This window comes from Theobroma umbraticum, unplaced genomic scaffold (genome assembly GCF_002168275.2).
Source record: "Theobroma umbraticum cultivar Fairchild unplaced genomic scaffold, ASM216827v3 scaffold_51.0, whole genome shotgun sequence".
Classification (NCBI taxonomy): Eukaryota; Viridiplantae; Streptophyta; class Magnoliopsida; order Malvales; family Malvaceae; genus Theobroma; species Theobroma umbraticum.
In genome coordinates, this window is record NW_018397260.1 from 9,375,431 (window position 1) to 9,387,968 (window position 12,538).

Here is a 12,538-nt window from a genome sequence, read left to right on the forward strand (position 1 = left end):
GATGCTGGGAGTAAAACTTTCGATGTTTCTTGTGCTTGCTCTCATTTGTTTTGTTGGAATTGTGGTGAAGAAGCTCATCGTCCTGTGGACTGCGGAACTGTGAGAAAATGGATAATGAAGAACAGCTCGGAGGCTGAGAATGTGAATTACATTCTAGCTTTTACCAAGCCTTGTCCCAAATGCAGAAGACCAATCGAGAAAAACATGGGTTGTTCCCACATGTCATGTATGGCACCTTGCTATTATCAATTTTGCTGGCTATGTCTTAAAGATTGGAGCAATCATGGCACTTGTAATCGTTATAATGGGGATCCCGAAGAGGAAAGGAGAGAAAAGGCAAAGAAATATATGATGAGATACTCTCACTACTTTGAACGTTGGGCGACGAATCAAAAGTCAATGAAAAAGGCTGCTGCCGATATGGAAAATGTGCAAAGCAATCAGTTAGAGATTCTTGGTCGCATTCAAATCCTACCTGAGACTCAACTCAGTTTTCTAACAGAGGCTTGGCAACAGATAGTTGAATGTAGAAGGGTGCTTGCATGGACATATGCGTATGGGTACTACTTGCCTGATCAAGACCCGGCCAAAAGGAACCTGTTTGAGTACTTGCAAGGTCAGGCTGAGTCTGGCTTGGAAAGGCTTCATGATTGCGCAGAGAAGGAGCTTCGACCATTCCTGAAAGATCAGCACTCGGAAAATGAATTCATCGACTTCCGTAAAAGGCTTTCTGTGCTCACCACGGTGACTAGGAATTACTTTGAGAACTTGGTCACAGCTTTAGAGAATGGACTATCTGATGTAAAATCCCTGAATTCTTCAAGTGTCTCAAAGAAACCCAGACGGGAATCGGCAATGAATCCTGCCGAGGCTGCTGCTGATGCTGCTGACGTTGTTGCTGGAGCTCAAATCTTCACTACACACACAAAGGCTTCCTTTTCCGAGAGACCATGGATTTGTCCTTATTGTACCTATAGAAACAATGGTTCTGCCACGTCTTGTGCAATGTGTGCAAGACGAGGTACTTGGGCTTGTGACCACTGCACCTTCGCCAATACGAGGACCGCCACAACATGTTTCATGTGTCTCGAACCCCGGCAACCTTAGATGACTCTAAATGGGTGTAATGTCTATTGAATTTTTCTGGTTCCAAACTTCTTTTAGGATTTCATCCACGGAGATGATCGGTAACAGGATTTCATGTTCCAGATTAGCGAGGAATCGCTCTTATCAAATAAAATCTTTTCCTTTACTATTTCGCCATTATATTTAGAATCAAAATTTGCTGTGATATTAAAGTTAAACTCGTCATCATCAGAAAGGCAACAATAACTATGGAACATTGCAAGTGGATATGCATAGCTTTTCCACCTCTTTATATGTGGCAGTGGATTCTAACTAGACTTGAGCAATTTTCTATGGAAAAGATTGAGTAAAGTGTTGTTTAACTCTTTAATCAATTGGAAAAAGCATCACTAAAGATAATCTTTTCTTATTCTTTGGTGTGAGAGCTTCGTTGATGGAGTATTACGTAAACATAGAACTTAAATAACATTTTATGTTACATGCTTTATGACATCCAGCAGCTAGACGAGTCTCTGATGGAGTTCTTAGAGGGAGGCTTTCGCAACAAATAATAATTGCATGCAGGCAAGGTGAGGCTGAGTCTGGTCTAGAAAGGCTTCGTTTCTGGGCAGAGAAAGGTTTAACCCAATGAGTTCTGTATGGAACTGATTGGACGGACCAGCCTAACCAGCCCATCAGATGTTGACCAAAGCCATTGCAGCCCGGGGGAGACCAATAACTGCATATGAAAGAGATGACAAACCCATAACTGTATAAAGGAAGAAAATTTATAAATTTGACTACCGACTTAGGAAATGATTTACAATGAATCACATATTGTTCTAACAAATGATGGAAACATATAAGAAAGAGATCTTGGGGGAATTGATATTGGCGAAGCAGTGCCTAGCAAACCTCCTTGATGTTGAAGCTTATTCTTTTATATGTACTATTACCTTTAAGGTATTCTTTGTTTTTCTCTTATCTAATTGAAAGCATTGCGTCTATACAACTATGTATATATCAGTGATGATACAAAAAGAATTAATGGCCAAAACAATGAAAGGGCTTTTCTCTTCTTCTTCTACTCAATCTTCTTTCTGGTATAAGTATGAGCATGTATCAGCATGCAAACTTCTCGGCTACCTATCTATCCCATGCTGGCTACCGCCAACTGAAAGCCTCGAGAGAAGGAATATGCATGCTGAGGAAACAAATACAGCCCCAGCAAAGCAAGCAAGATCCAAGCTAGTAACAAGAGGTATACTCTTGAATTTCTCCAAAACTCCAACTTGAAGTATCATCATCACGGCATGCCCGATTTTAGACTTGGCTTGTGAAACTGATTTCATCTCAACCCATGCTGGAAGTGTCTGAAAGAACGTAGAGAAAATCATGTAACATGCTTCGAGGTGATGTATACACAAATATAAAAGAAAAGTTGAATACCTTCAATGGGAAGAGCCCAAACAAGTTCGACCTTGGAAGCGATGGAGCACCTCCTTTCATACTCGCTGATCCCACAAACATGATGTACAGCCCCATCCCAAAAATAAGCATTGCGGTACCAACCAAGAACATGTCTGCAAAGAACAGAAAAGTTAACTAACAGTAATGATACTCTACTGTCAACTCAATAATGAACTTCACAATTTATGAATGGACAAAGGAAATACCTATGGCTTCTATCAGTAGATGGATGATATGTTCTGGATCTGACTTCTGTGATAAGCTATGGAAATACTGTAAATATGACTCCAGAATGAGAAAGCATCCCTGCAGGATGTCATTTTCACAGTTAAATACTATACTACTGTATAAAACAAAAACAAAGTGTGAGGATTTCCCTTTGAAAGCATGTAATTACCTCCATGAAACACAGAACTGATCCAAATAAAGATCCCGCAACAGCGAATATGGTAGAGAATCGAGAATCAATTATAACCTGCATGCATGGTTGCAGCTGATAAATTTAATTGTTCTGTTTGCAAACTACTAAACATATGAAAAGTGAATGGATTAATAATCAGAATGACAGGGTATACCTTTTCAATAAGCATCTGAACATGTAATCTCCAAGGTCTTGGTTTGATAACCAGCACCAGCACCTGACGCATAGCATTAATAGCAACTGCGAGCGAAGATGCCAACTCTTTGCCCCAATCATCTCGTGGCTCTGATATGACCACACTCTCTGCTTCCACAGAAGCCGCCTTCATAGCCAGCATTGGTTTCTTCTCACTACTCCCACAAACTTTCTTCTCCCCATCTAACCCTCCCTTGCTCACACACCTAACATTGTTCACTGACGAAGAAGGCCAAGAAGAAGAAGGAGCAAAAATGCGACCCAAGGGCTTAGTAGACGAACGCAACAATCTAGTGGTAGCCATTGTTATTTGGCTTAGAAAATTGGATGTCTTTTGAACCTTTTTTTGCTATTGGTCTTGGTGGGGGGTCTCTATTCATTTTATACCATGCACTGGAACGGGAAGATTCGCAGTATATTAGCTGTACTTGTCGTCATACGGGTCGGGCTTCTTGCACTGTTTCTTGGAGAGGTAGGTTTTTGAATTTCTGGTATCAAAATTTGACAGACAATGCTATTAGTCCACGTGGCGCTTTCCAATTCATGCGTGTGGGCTCAGTTTCTCTGTGAGCCGAACAGTGTGTCAGCCCGCAACTACAAGGGTTCGTTTCTGTCCAGTTTTGGATACGTGAGAGGGGTGCCGGCTGGGTGATTCGTGCTTCCGTCAAGGAAGAGATAGTCGGGGGCGACACGTGCTGATTTCTCATCAGAGGAGCAAATCAAACAGCACAATCCCAGGTTTCACTGCCGTTAATTTGCTCTTCAACTTGATCTTATTTTTGTCTTTTTGGATTTTAGTTTTGATCCTATTTTGTCCTCTAGTCTTAGGTTGGCTGTAACCACTACCGCTAGTTCACCTTCCACGTTTCGTCTGCCTTTGAGGCGTCTGAAATCAAATTGACCGTCGGTTCACTCTCCAGGTTTCGAATCTACATGTCAGAGGATACTTCACAGAATGAAAAGATGTACAAGACTATAAAGACATTCTTTCCATGTCACTTCCAAGAAACATCTCACATTCTGAAAGAAAAGATCCACAAAATTTCGCATTGGTACCAGGGAGAAGATTCTTTTTTTTATCCTCCAAGAAGTGGGATTTTAACAGCTAAGTGTTTGCCTCTCATTTCTCACCTGTTAAAGAAGTGTGCGGTGATCATTGGGTCAAAACACTACATTGAAATTTCAATGCAAAAGATGCATCAGAGTATGAAATCTTGTACAGTAAGCATTTCCCAGGCAAGAAGCAACTTCTCACCCAGTATAAACATCCAGAATTCTCAAACAAACCTGGTTGCATTTACATCACCATAGACCCTTTCAAGGAGAATCACATAGGGACTTCATTGAACGGAATCATGAGATTTTAACATGAAAATGAACTGGTCCTGATCAAATGGTTGCCCATGAAGAGCTGTATTTAACTCTGTTTTTATAGACAAACAAATACAAATACACTGGTACAAAAAGTTTTCCGTGATTTTGATTAAGATATGCGGCTCAAAAGTGCTTGAGACTCTATCAGAGGACATGCCTCAGAAAATAAAAGGTCTTTTCAATCATCATCGCCGCAAACTATTGGAACATAATCTGCTTTTGCAATTCAAACAAGAGTTGTCGATTTTGAAATCTAAATATTGGGACTTTTCTTTTTTTCAGTTCCCAGAATTATCTTGGGAAGCAAAGAAGTAGGCATCTTGAGAAACAGAGATTCATAGAAGGCAATAGACAAGAGGGGATCTTTCTCTCTCAGACAAATGCCTCGATTTGTCGTCAAGGTGGATGGAGTAGACGAAGAGATCAGACTCATCATCATCTTTTCTCATCACAGAGAAAAGCCCCATCAATGGAATCTCATTCAGCTGAATTTACATGTTAAATAATCGCAGCCGAGGCAGCAGCGAATGACTTCAAGGTGACGGCTTTACTATCTTCTGCATCAGTTACCTATATAGCTGGTTTGATTAGGGCTCCTCTGTTAAGAACTGAGTATTGAAAGTACAAAATAGACCAGAAGTCAGCAAGTGAAATGTCTAAATTAACCTTAAGATCACCAAACCAAATTGTCAACGGCCCAGATGCATCTGCACATTCATTACATCTTCGGTTTCTTCGCTTCCAGAGCGGAACTATTAGCATTTCAGAAAAAAGCCCAAATTGTTCACTAATGCTTAGTTACCGAGATTCATAAGCTATGATTCTTGCACCAAATCCTTGTTTCAGAACAATCCCAACAACATGCACAGCCGTAAAGCATCGAAAGGAACCTCACCGATTCAACCCAGTAACTCAAACAAAAACAAAAGCGTAAGTTTCCTCATGCCTTTTTTTCAAGCATTTTCACATACAAATTTCATTTATTTCCAGCTCATGAAATTCAGGCTTTTTAACTTCCATTTCAACAGTTGCGAGTGTTATGATTTGCACAAGGAGCTATTTCCATATGCAAAGGCATGGTCTTGGCAAAAACAAATTGTTAAAGAGAAGAAAGCATTGCTTCAAAGAAACGAGGATTGCCCAGATACATTAATCATTCTTCAGCATAACCCTGTTTATACAATGGGCACCGGTAGCTCGGAAAAGTATCTGAATTTTGACATAGAGGAAGCTCCTTTTGACGTTTATCGAACTGAACGCGGCGGGGAAGTTACATACCATGGCCCTGGACAGGTATAGTTTTTACTTTCAAGCTGGATGTAGCTATTGATTTCAGGGTAATATTCTATTCGGACTGACTTATTTTGTTCTTCTGTTTACTTCCTGTGTTGAAATGTAGCTAGTTATGTATCCCATTATTAATCTTCGGAATCACAAGATGGATCTTCATTGGTATCTTAGGGCACTTGAGGAGGTGGTGATTCGTGTTCTTTCATCAACATTTTCTATTAAGGCTTCAAGGATTGAGGGTTTAACGGGTGTTTGGGTTGGTAAGATTTCTTATCTCTTTCACTTGATGCTTGCATTGTTTTCATAATGTGATTCTTCTCTCTTCCTGCTAGGTTTATATGAGATTGAAACTTTGCACTGTTTACATCTTCGAAAATGGAGTTGCTCTACTCTTTCAATGTTTGATAGGTTGTGATTGCATTTCCAGTTGCTGAACAGTTGAGCACATCTGTTCTAAGTTTGTCAGTTATGCTTTCACAGTGTTCACCCCTCAATGCCTTTCAACTGAAATTTTACAGTCGGACATCACAGGCAAAGGGAAGATACATATGGTTGTCATTTTTTACTTGTTATTGCATTGTGTATCTTTTGCTCGAAACTGTAAATGCAGGGAGCAAGTAGGTTTATTAGACTGACTCTACTTATATTAGGCCGTCAAATTAAGACAGCAAGCAATCATTATGGTTTGTAATTCTCTTATCAATAGTAACTTCATATCCAAATGAGGGTCTTGACCTCATGGGAAGGGTGAGAGTCTCAAACCATGCACTTTCATGTTGTTAGCTGCTTGGCAATATGAAGATTTCACCATTGTCCAAGACAACAGCCCTTGTATCAAAAGTACCAACATCATTTGTTCTGATCTAATTTTTCTTAAGAGAAATAACCTGACCTGCTGATCATTTGGCTATTAATTTTTGCTACAGGGAATCAGAAATTAGCTGCAATTGGAGTAAGAGTATCTCAGTGGATAACATACCATGGGTTAGCACTTAATGTCACCACAGACCTGACTCCCTTCAGCTGGATAGTCCCATGTGGATTACAGGATCGTCAGGTTGGAAGTATTAAGGGGTTGCTTAAAGAATTCCAGTCATCCAGAAGAGCAGAAACACAGAATCCTGATGATTTTCAGCTGATTGATATCTCGTACAAGTCCTTGATTAAGGAGTTTTGTGAAGTTTTTCAGCTTGAAATCCACCAAAAGCCCATCCCTGGGTCAGAATTTTGGAGAGAAAAACAATAACCAGATCAAAGGAGCTGAGAAAATGGCAAATCGCCTCAAACAAATATCCAAACCCTCGAGGTCATGAACTAGTTTGCTTAATTCTTCTCAGAACATTTACATGTAAGATTTGCATTCCTTGCAGAATTCTGGGTACCTTGGATCCCCAGTCCAAAGTGTTTTATAGTGTATGATTGAAATTTTAGAAAGGCAAAGAAAAGTACAAAATTTTTTGGTTTACCCTCTTCCTCCCTTCTTTCAAAAGCTATCCACGTGCACTATAAGTTTGGACGTTAAGACCAGGAAGAAAGGCCTTAGGGGTACTATTACAGTAAGGGTTCCTGGTGAAGAGAGTAGTTTTTTGTCGAGTTTGGAAGAACAGCAGTTCAGTTCAAGAATAAGTGATATCATCAAGATTCGAACAATGTGAGAAAGAAATAAACAATGCCTCTCTGTATCAACACAAGCAAATACTCATTGAAACATTCTTTCGTCTGAAGGAAGATAATAAAAGGCTATAATTAGAAGTTAGAACTACTAGCATTCGAGTAACATCACAAACTTCACCTTTCTTTTTCTTGATTCAACCTTTTACTAACTGTAATCCCATTTTCGGCAGTGACCCAAAACACTTTATCCTATTATGTACTTTAGACGAACATGCATGGATATCTAGGGAACCACCGTTGCGAACATCAATAGTTCTCTGCAACTGGTCTAGAAGGAAAAAGCCGTAGGAGAAATGTCATGAATGACCAAAGGCAAACCACGGCTAGGACTTGGAAAGTTACTACCATCCCGACAAGTGCCCTACCTCTCTCCATCATCTCTGGGGTTCTGGGAGAATCTTTCATCAAGAACATAAAGTTCTGTATAAATTGAGTAGCTTTGGTCAACTGATACAATCTATAAACCTGAAAAATCAATTATAAAGTCATCAATCATCTTATCCGGTCTTCAGAATGAATCACAATCAGTTAAAACACCAAATACCTCAAAAACAATAGGAACCAGGGGCCAACAAGATGACTGACGCTTATCAAGAATCCTCTCAAATGCAAGTTGAGCAGCACAGCCCACCAGGAAAGGAGCCACCGCAACCAAGGCTGGGAAGCCAAGCACTGGCCAAGTTACGTAGACGGCAAAGAGGGGAGCAACAACCTTAAAACCCATTGTGAAGAAAGATGATGTTAGGTAGCCCCTGAGTCCAGTAATCAGACCCCACCTCTTTGCGCTGAATTGCAAATATGGCCTTTGAACATGATCGGTCACAAGCAGGAACATCCCAAGACCAATATAGAACATCACTTCAAAGGACAAAGAAGACACAATCTCTGCACAATATAATTATGCAAAAGAATTACATAACATAGTAACATAAACAATGAAAAGAGCTCCTGGTCAAATTGGTCAATTGAGCCTTCGACCTTGAGAGGAGCTCCGTCAGCCTTTTCACCCCCACGCAAAATTCAAACAAAAACTTAACACTATAAGACTTAACATGTTTTATCTCACCCCATCTGCATCAGGATGCAGAGATGCGAAGCCCCAAACATGACATTCAACTAAAAGGAAGCAACCAGTTCAAGAAAACCATCTAACATCAAAGCAAGGAAAAGGATAAGTTGAATTAGAAATTTGGAATACCTACGAGTGTCTCGTCCCTAAACAAAGTCTCAATTGCATTGCTGAAGAAAAACTGTGGAAGAATCAATGAACAAATCAAAGCAACAGGTGCCAAAACCCAGAGGAAGGACCCTTTTTCTTCTTGGAAAGGACCTGACATCAATTTGCTCTCTTCCACCAGCTGGTGAGTTATCCCATGAAATGAAACAGAACCTGATTTGCCACGAAACGGCTCCACCCCACCAAACCTACTAATAGCCACACCGGAATTCTCCCTCCCAGTAAGTTTCAAGCTTGAGTTTTGATCAGAACCAGAAGCACACACTATTCCTCCTCTGTTGAAACTCCACAATGTACAGTATCTATGAAAGCTCTTCACTTTAGGCATCGAACACCCTGAATTTAGAATTAAAAAATGAATTTTGTTTTTAGTTCAATCATCAAAGCAGGCAGAACAAGCATTCACACCACAAAAAATCCAAGATGATGAGGCAAAAATGTACACTTTGAGACATCTCCAAGCCGAACATTTCCATTTCTTAATACGAGGTCACTTGCAGGAGCCTTCAAAATTCGAATCATTGGAGACAAGAGTGAGTTTCTGGCTTTCACAAAATTAATGAAAAAAAGAAATAAATAGGAGCAAGGGTGAGGTTTACACGAAGAATGTAACAAACTTGAGTGAGACTTTACTTACAGATTGGTGAGAGAAGCGACAATGATTGGACAATTTGAACTTTGGGACAGGAAATCCAAGACAAACAGATTGAAGTTCCATCTTACGGGTTAGGGTTTTAGCACAGTTGGTTGATGTCAATGGTTGTACACCGCTTAAACCCTCCAAGTTTCTCCCAAGGTACGAGGTGTTTCCAGTTCCAGCCAAACCCAACAAGTTCTTAGTTGGGTTTGCTGTTCGACTCCAGTAGCCCATTAGCTTAAATGGAAAACAACCTAGGCCCGAAGTTAACTGCCTAACAATTTTTCAAGCCTTGATCCACTTATAAATGCTGATCAAAGCCCATTACAATCAGACATTCTTCCGTTAAATTTATACAGGATATGGCAAAACCTGCAAGCCCATTACATTCAGACGGTCCCTGCAATGTCATTACATTGTAAGACACCGAATACAACCTTAATTCTTTTTCACAGTAGTGATACTCTTTCTCTTTCAAGCAAGTTGTGTCCACCCTCTCCATTATATTTAGACATTTCCTGTAATGTCATTACATTGTAAAACACCCAACACAACTTTAATTCTTTTTTATAGTAGTGAATAGACAGGTTATGATACTCTTTATCTTTCAAGCACTATGTCCATCCTCATTTCATGCAAAGTCATTTCATTGTAAGATACAGAACACAACCTCTATTCTTTTTGCAGCAGTGAGTAGACAAACCATGATACTCTTTAGCTTTCAAGCGAAGTTGTGCCCACCCTCCACCGGCCTAAGGTCTCAACCAAGGACGGAGTTAATTAATTTTTATTAAAGAGGTCAAAAGTTTTAAAAAATAAAAGTTAAAAATTTTTAAAGTTAATATATTAAATTTAATCATTAATAATTAAAAGATTTATAATAAATAATAATTTTATATAACATATAAATAAAAAAAATAAAAAAAAAACTTATAATACTGTTCTAAGAAAGTTTTATTTAGTGATAACACTATCTTTTTTAATATAAACAACTAAATTATTTATAAAAAACTTATCATTCATTTTTTTTTGAAATCTTGTCTTTCTTAATATAAACGACTAAAAAATTAATATTATCAATATTTAATATTTTTATTTTATTATATTTAAGTTTATAATACTAAATATTAAACTATAGTGTATAAAATATAAATAGTTAAATACGATATACAAAATTAATATTTTCTTCTTATACTCAAGATAATTTCCTTTTAACGAAATATAAAATGTAAAGCATATTAAAAACATATACTCAAGATAATTTTTTCTTATCTAATTAGGATTAATAAAAATATTATATTAGTTAAATTTTAAACAATAACCAATAATGTAACACTAAAACTTATATTTGAGAATTACATATATAATAATTTTTTAATTTTTAAAAATTAAAATCGTTAAAAATAAAATTCACATAATAGAGAAAAAAACCATGATAAGTAGGAAATATAACATATATAACAAAAAAATATATAATTAATGATTCGTAAAAATTTAAAAAAAAATTATAGAAACTTAAAATATATGAGTAAATAAAATATAATTGAAATAAATAATAATAATAATAATATAAATAAATAAAAACTTTATTTTTTATAATTTTACAATACAAGAACAAAAAAAATATGAGTAGAGAAATTTAAAAAATAAAAAAAATTTAAAATTTAAATAAAATATATAAAATTATTTTATTATTTTTTAATTATATTGATTATTTAATAAAAAGTTTTTAAAAAATATATAATATATAAAAAAATTTAAAAATTTTGAGAGGCTTATTATTCAATAAACCATTACAAAGCGACGCTCCGCCCGTGGTCCCAACTCAGCTGACAATTCTCTTTCGTCGTTTCTGCTTAAGGACAAAGCTCCAGAGTACTAGGTTTTCTACCGTAGCCATTTGTCTTCAACGTACATGTACGAATACCACTAACATCCTTTCACATCACATACGCAGGATCTAGAAAAGGGGCACAGCCGGTTTTAATCCATGGAAAATGATGTCGGAACTACACTATTCTCTTTTACTGAAATAATAAAGAAAGTGCTATTGGATATGGCAAATTCATGACAACCATCACTATATGTGTATATGAATTATTGAGTTTGGATTCATTTCACTTCAGAAGGAAAGGTTTTTTGTTCTTGAGCTCAAAATGTTTCTTGCTGTATATTTTGAGTATGAGAATTCGTCGAGCATTTAAGGCTTTGGCATGGGACTGTTCATGTTCACCAGGATTAGCCACTTAGCCCCATTACTCAGACTCCCACATACTGTTAAGCATGTCTTTTTCAATTTCTGGTTGAATTTTCACTGGTAGACCAATAGGAGGGCGGGGCCGTATATTCTATTCAGCCGCAACCTTCCCAAGATGAAAACAGGAGTCCATCAACCCGATCAGTTGAACTCATTAAGAGGGCAAGAAGCACAACTCAGCCAAACAAAAAACCGCATGTGTTGATGCCAAAAAACTGGATTAAATTCACGTGAAATATATGTCAAATTTGGCCGGCAGTGAGAACCTGCCGTAGTCCAGGTTGACTGGTCTGAAGTTGACGAGCAGATGCAGCGGTTTGGACTGCTGCCTTTTGTGTTTTGACCCTTCAACCTCTTAGACTTTCAAAGCCTTTAAAATACTAGTACAAAAATTAGGGTCCTTTTGTACCATTTCTCATTCAAGTTTATTCAAAATTTTCATCGACCTTAGTCCTTATTGAGTTGTAAGCTGTACGAATTAGATGAAAGCTCAAACACTTCAAAAAATTTTCAATTATTTTAATAAATTTTTATCCATATATTATGTTATATTAAATTTTTTATATTTTTATTATTAACTAAATATATTTTTAAATCAAAAAATTATATATCATTTTATATTTATATAATATTTTTAAATAATTATTTATTATTTTATTAAATAAATATGTCACATTATTATTTATTATAATATATAAATATATCATCTTAGTAGGAATGTGATTAATTGATTGAATTACTCTTCTTTGTCGTTTCCCATGTCAAGAAAGATCACGTCTTTGGCATGGAAGACACCATGGGCGGTCAAATGAACAGATTCCTCCCAAGTCCTATAGCCTATTACCGCGTTGGGTCATAACAACACGTGCGAATTCTAGGGGTGTGCATGGGTCGGTTTCGGGTCGGTTTTTTATCAAA

At 37.3% G+C, this 12,538-nt stretch overlaps 4 protein-coding genes, 1 non-coding gene and 1 pseudogene across 9 annotated transcripts in view; 2 read left to right on the forward strand and 4 right to left on the reverse strand.

Moving 5' to 3' along the window:
* Positions 1 to 12,538, reverse strand: part of LOC110416926 (F-box/FBD/LRR-repeat protein At1g13570-like) — a 90,045-nt gene that overhangs the window by 19,132 nt on the left and 58,375 nt on the right. The gene's annotated exons all lie outside the window — the stretch shown is intronic.
* Positions 7 to 1,255, forward strand: LOC110416552 (putative E3 ubiquitin-protein ligase ARI8 pseudogene; annotated as a pseudogene).
* LOC110417156 (uncharacterized) lies at positions 1,511 to 3,481 on the reverse strand. The gene is made up of 5 exons (XM_021429386.1): positions 3,111 to 3,481; positions 2,933 to 3,010; positions 2,742 to 2,841; positions 2,515 to 2,648; positions 1,511 to 2,438 (listed from the first exon to the last, which is right to left on the reverse strand). The coding sequence occupies exons 1-5, from the start codon at positions 3,453 to 3,455 to the stop codon at positions 2,208 to 2,210; spliced, it is 888 nt and encodes a 295-aa protein (XP_021285061.1). The 5' UTR covers positions 3,456 to 3,481; the 3' UTR covers positions 1,511 to 2,207.
* On the forward strand, positions 4,572 to 7,280 carry LOC110417309 (octanoyltransferase LIP2p, chloroplastic-like). Of its 4 annotated transcripts, XR_002445299.2 has the most exons (5): positions 4,572 to 5,455; positions 5,554 to 5,818; positions 5,925 to 6,075; positions 6,243 to 6,655; positions 6,742 to 6,869. XR_002445299.2 is itself a non-coding variant. In XM_021429581.2 (4 exons), the coding sequence occupies exons 1-4, from the start codon at positions 5,343 to 5,345 to the stop codon at positions 6,434 to 6,436; spliced, it is 723 nt and encodes a 240-aa protein (XP_021285256.1). In that variant the 5' UTR covers positions 4,572 to 5,342; the 3' UTR covers positions 6,437 to 6,884. The 4 variants fall into 4 exon arrangements, 3 of the variants coding, with proteins under 3 accessions (XP_021285256.1, XP_089639717.1, XP_021285255.1); XM_021429581.2 differs by having other exon boundaries at positions 6,243 to 6,884; XM_089783591.1 differs by having other exon boundaries at positions 4,580 to 5,455; positions 6,148 to 6,884.
* On the reverse strand, positions 4,893 to 4,982 carry LOC149527218 (small nucleolar RNA SNOR75). The gene has a single exon (XR_016351294.1). It is a non-coding gene; the product is annotated as a small nucleolar RNA SNOR75 (small nucleolar RNA).
* LOC110417308 (tRNA-processing ribonuclease BN) lies at positions 7,468 to 9,556 on the reverse strand. 2 transcript variants are annotated; one of them, XM_021429578.2, is made up of 5 exons: positions 9,364 to 9,556; positions 9,170 to 9,230; positions 8,688 to 9,062; positions 8,034 to 8,374; positions 7,468 to 7,954 (listed from the first exon to the last, which is right to left on the reverse strand). In XM_021429578.2, exons 1-5 carry the CDS (start codon positions 9,442 to 9,444, stop codon positions 7,736 to 7,738), a joined length of 1,077 nt encoding a protein of 358 aa, XP_021285253.1. In that variant the 5' UTR covers positions 9,445 to 9,556; the 3' UTR covers positions 7,468 to 7,735. The 2 variants fall into 2 exon arrangements, with proteins under 2 accessions (XP_021285253.1, XP_021285254.1); XM_021429579.2 differs by having other exon boundaries at positions 9,170 to 9,267; positions 9,364 to 9,476.

Coding starts and splice junctions, on each gene's coding strand:
- LOC110417309 (XM_021429580.2), top strand. CDS start 5,343: ATGATTCTTGCACCAAATCCTTGTTTCAGAACAATCCCAACAACATGC. Junction 5,819..5,924: donor CATACCATGGCCCTGGACAG/GTATAGTTTTTA, acceptor GTTGAAATGTAG/CTAGTTATGTATCCCATTAT. Junction 6,076..6,741: donor TTTAACGGGTGTTTGGGTTG/GTAAGATTTCTT, acceptor TTTTTGCTACAG/GGAATCAGAAATTAGCTGCA.
- LOC110417156 (XM_021429386.1), bottom strand. CDS start 3,455: ATGGCTACCACTAGATTGTTGCGTTCGTCTACTAAGCCCTTGGGTCGC. Junction 3,011..3,110: donor TTCAGATGCTTATTGAAAAG/GTATACCCTGTC, acceptor CCATGCATGCAG/GTTATAATTGATTCTCGATT. Junction 2,439..2,514: donor TTGGGCTCTTCCCATTGAAG/GTATTCAACTTT, acceptor ACGTTCTTTCAG/ACACTTCCAGCATGGGTTGA.
- LOC110417308 (XM_021429578.2), bottom strand. CDS start 9,444: ATGGAACTTCAATCTGTTTGTCTTGGATTTCCTGTCCCAAAGTTCAAA. Junction 9,231..9,363: donor GTCGCTTCTCTCACCAATCT/GTAAGTAAAGTC, acceptor CGAATTTTGAAG/GCTCCTGCAAGTGACCTCGT. Junction 7,955..8,033: donor TGGTTCCTATTGTTTTTGAG/GTATTTGGTGTT, acceptor TTGATTTTTCAG/GTTTATAGATTGTATCAGTT.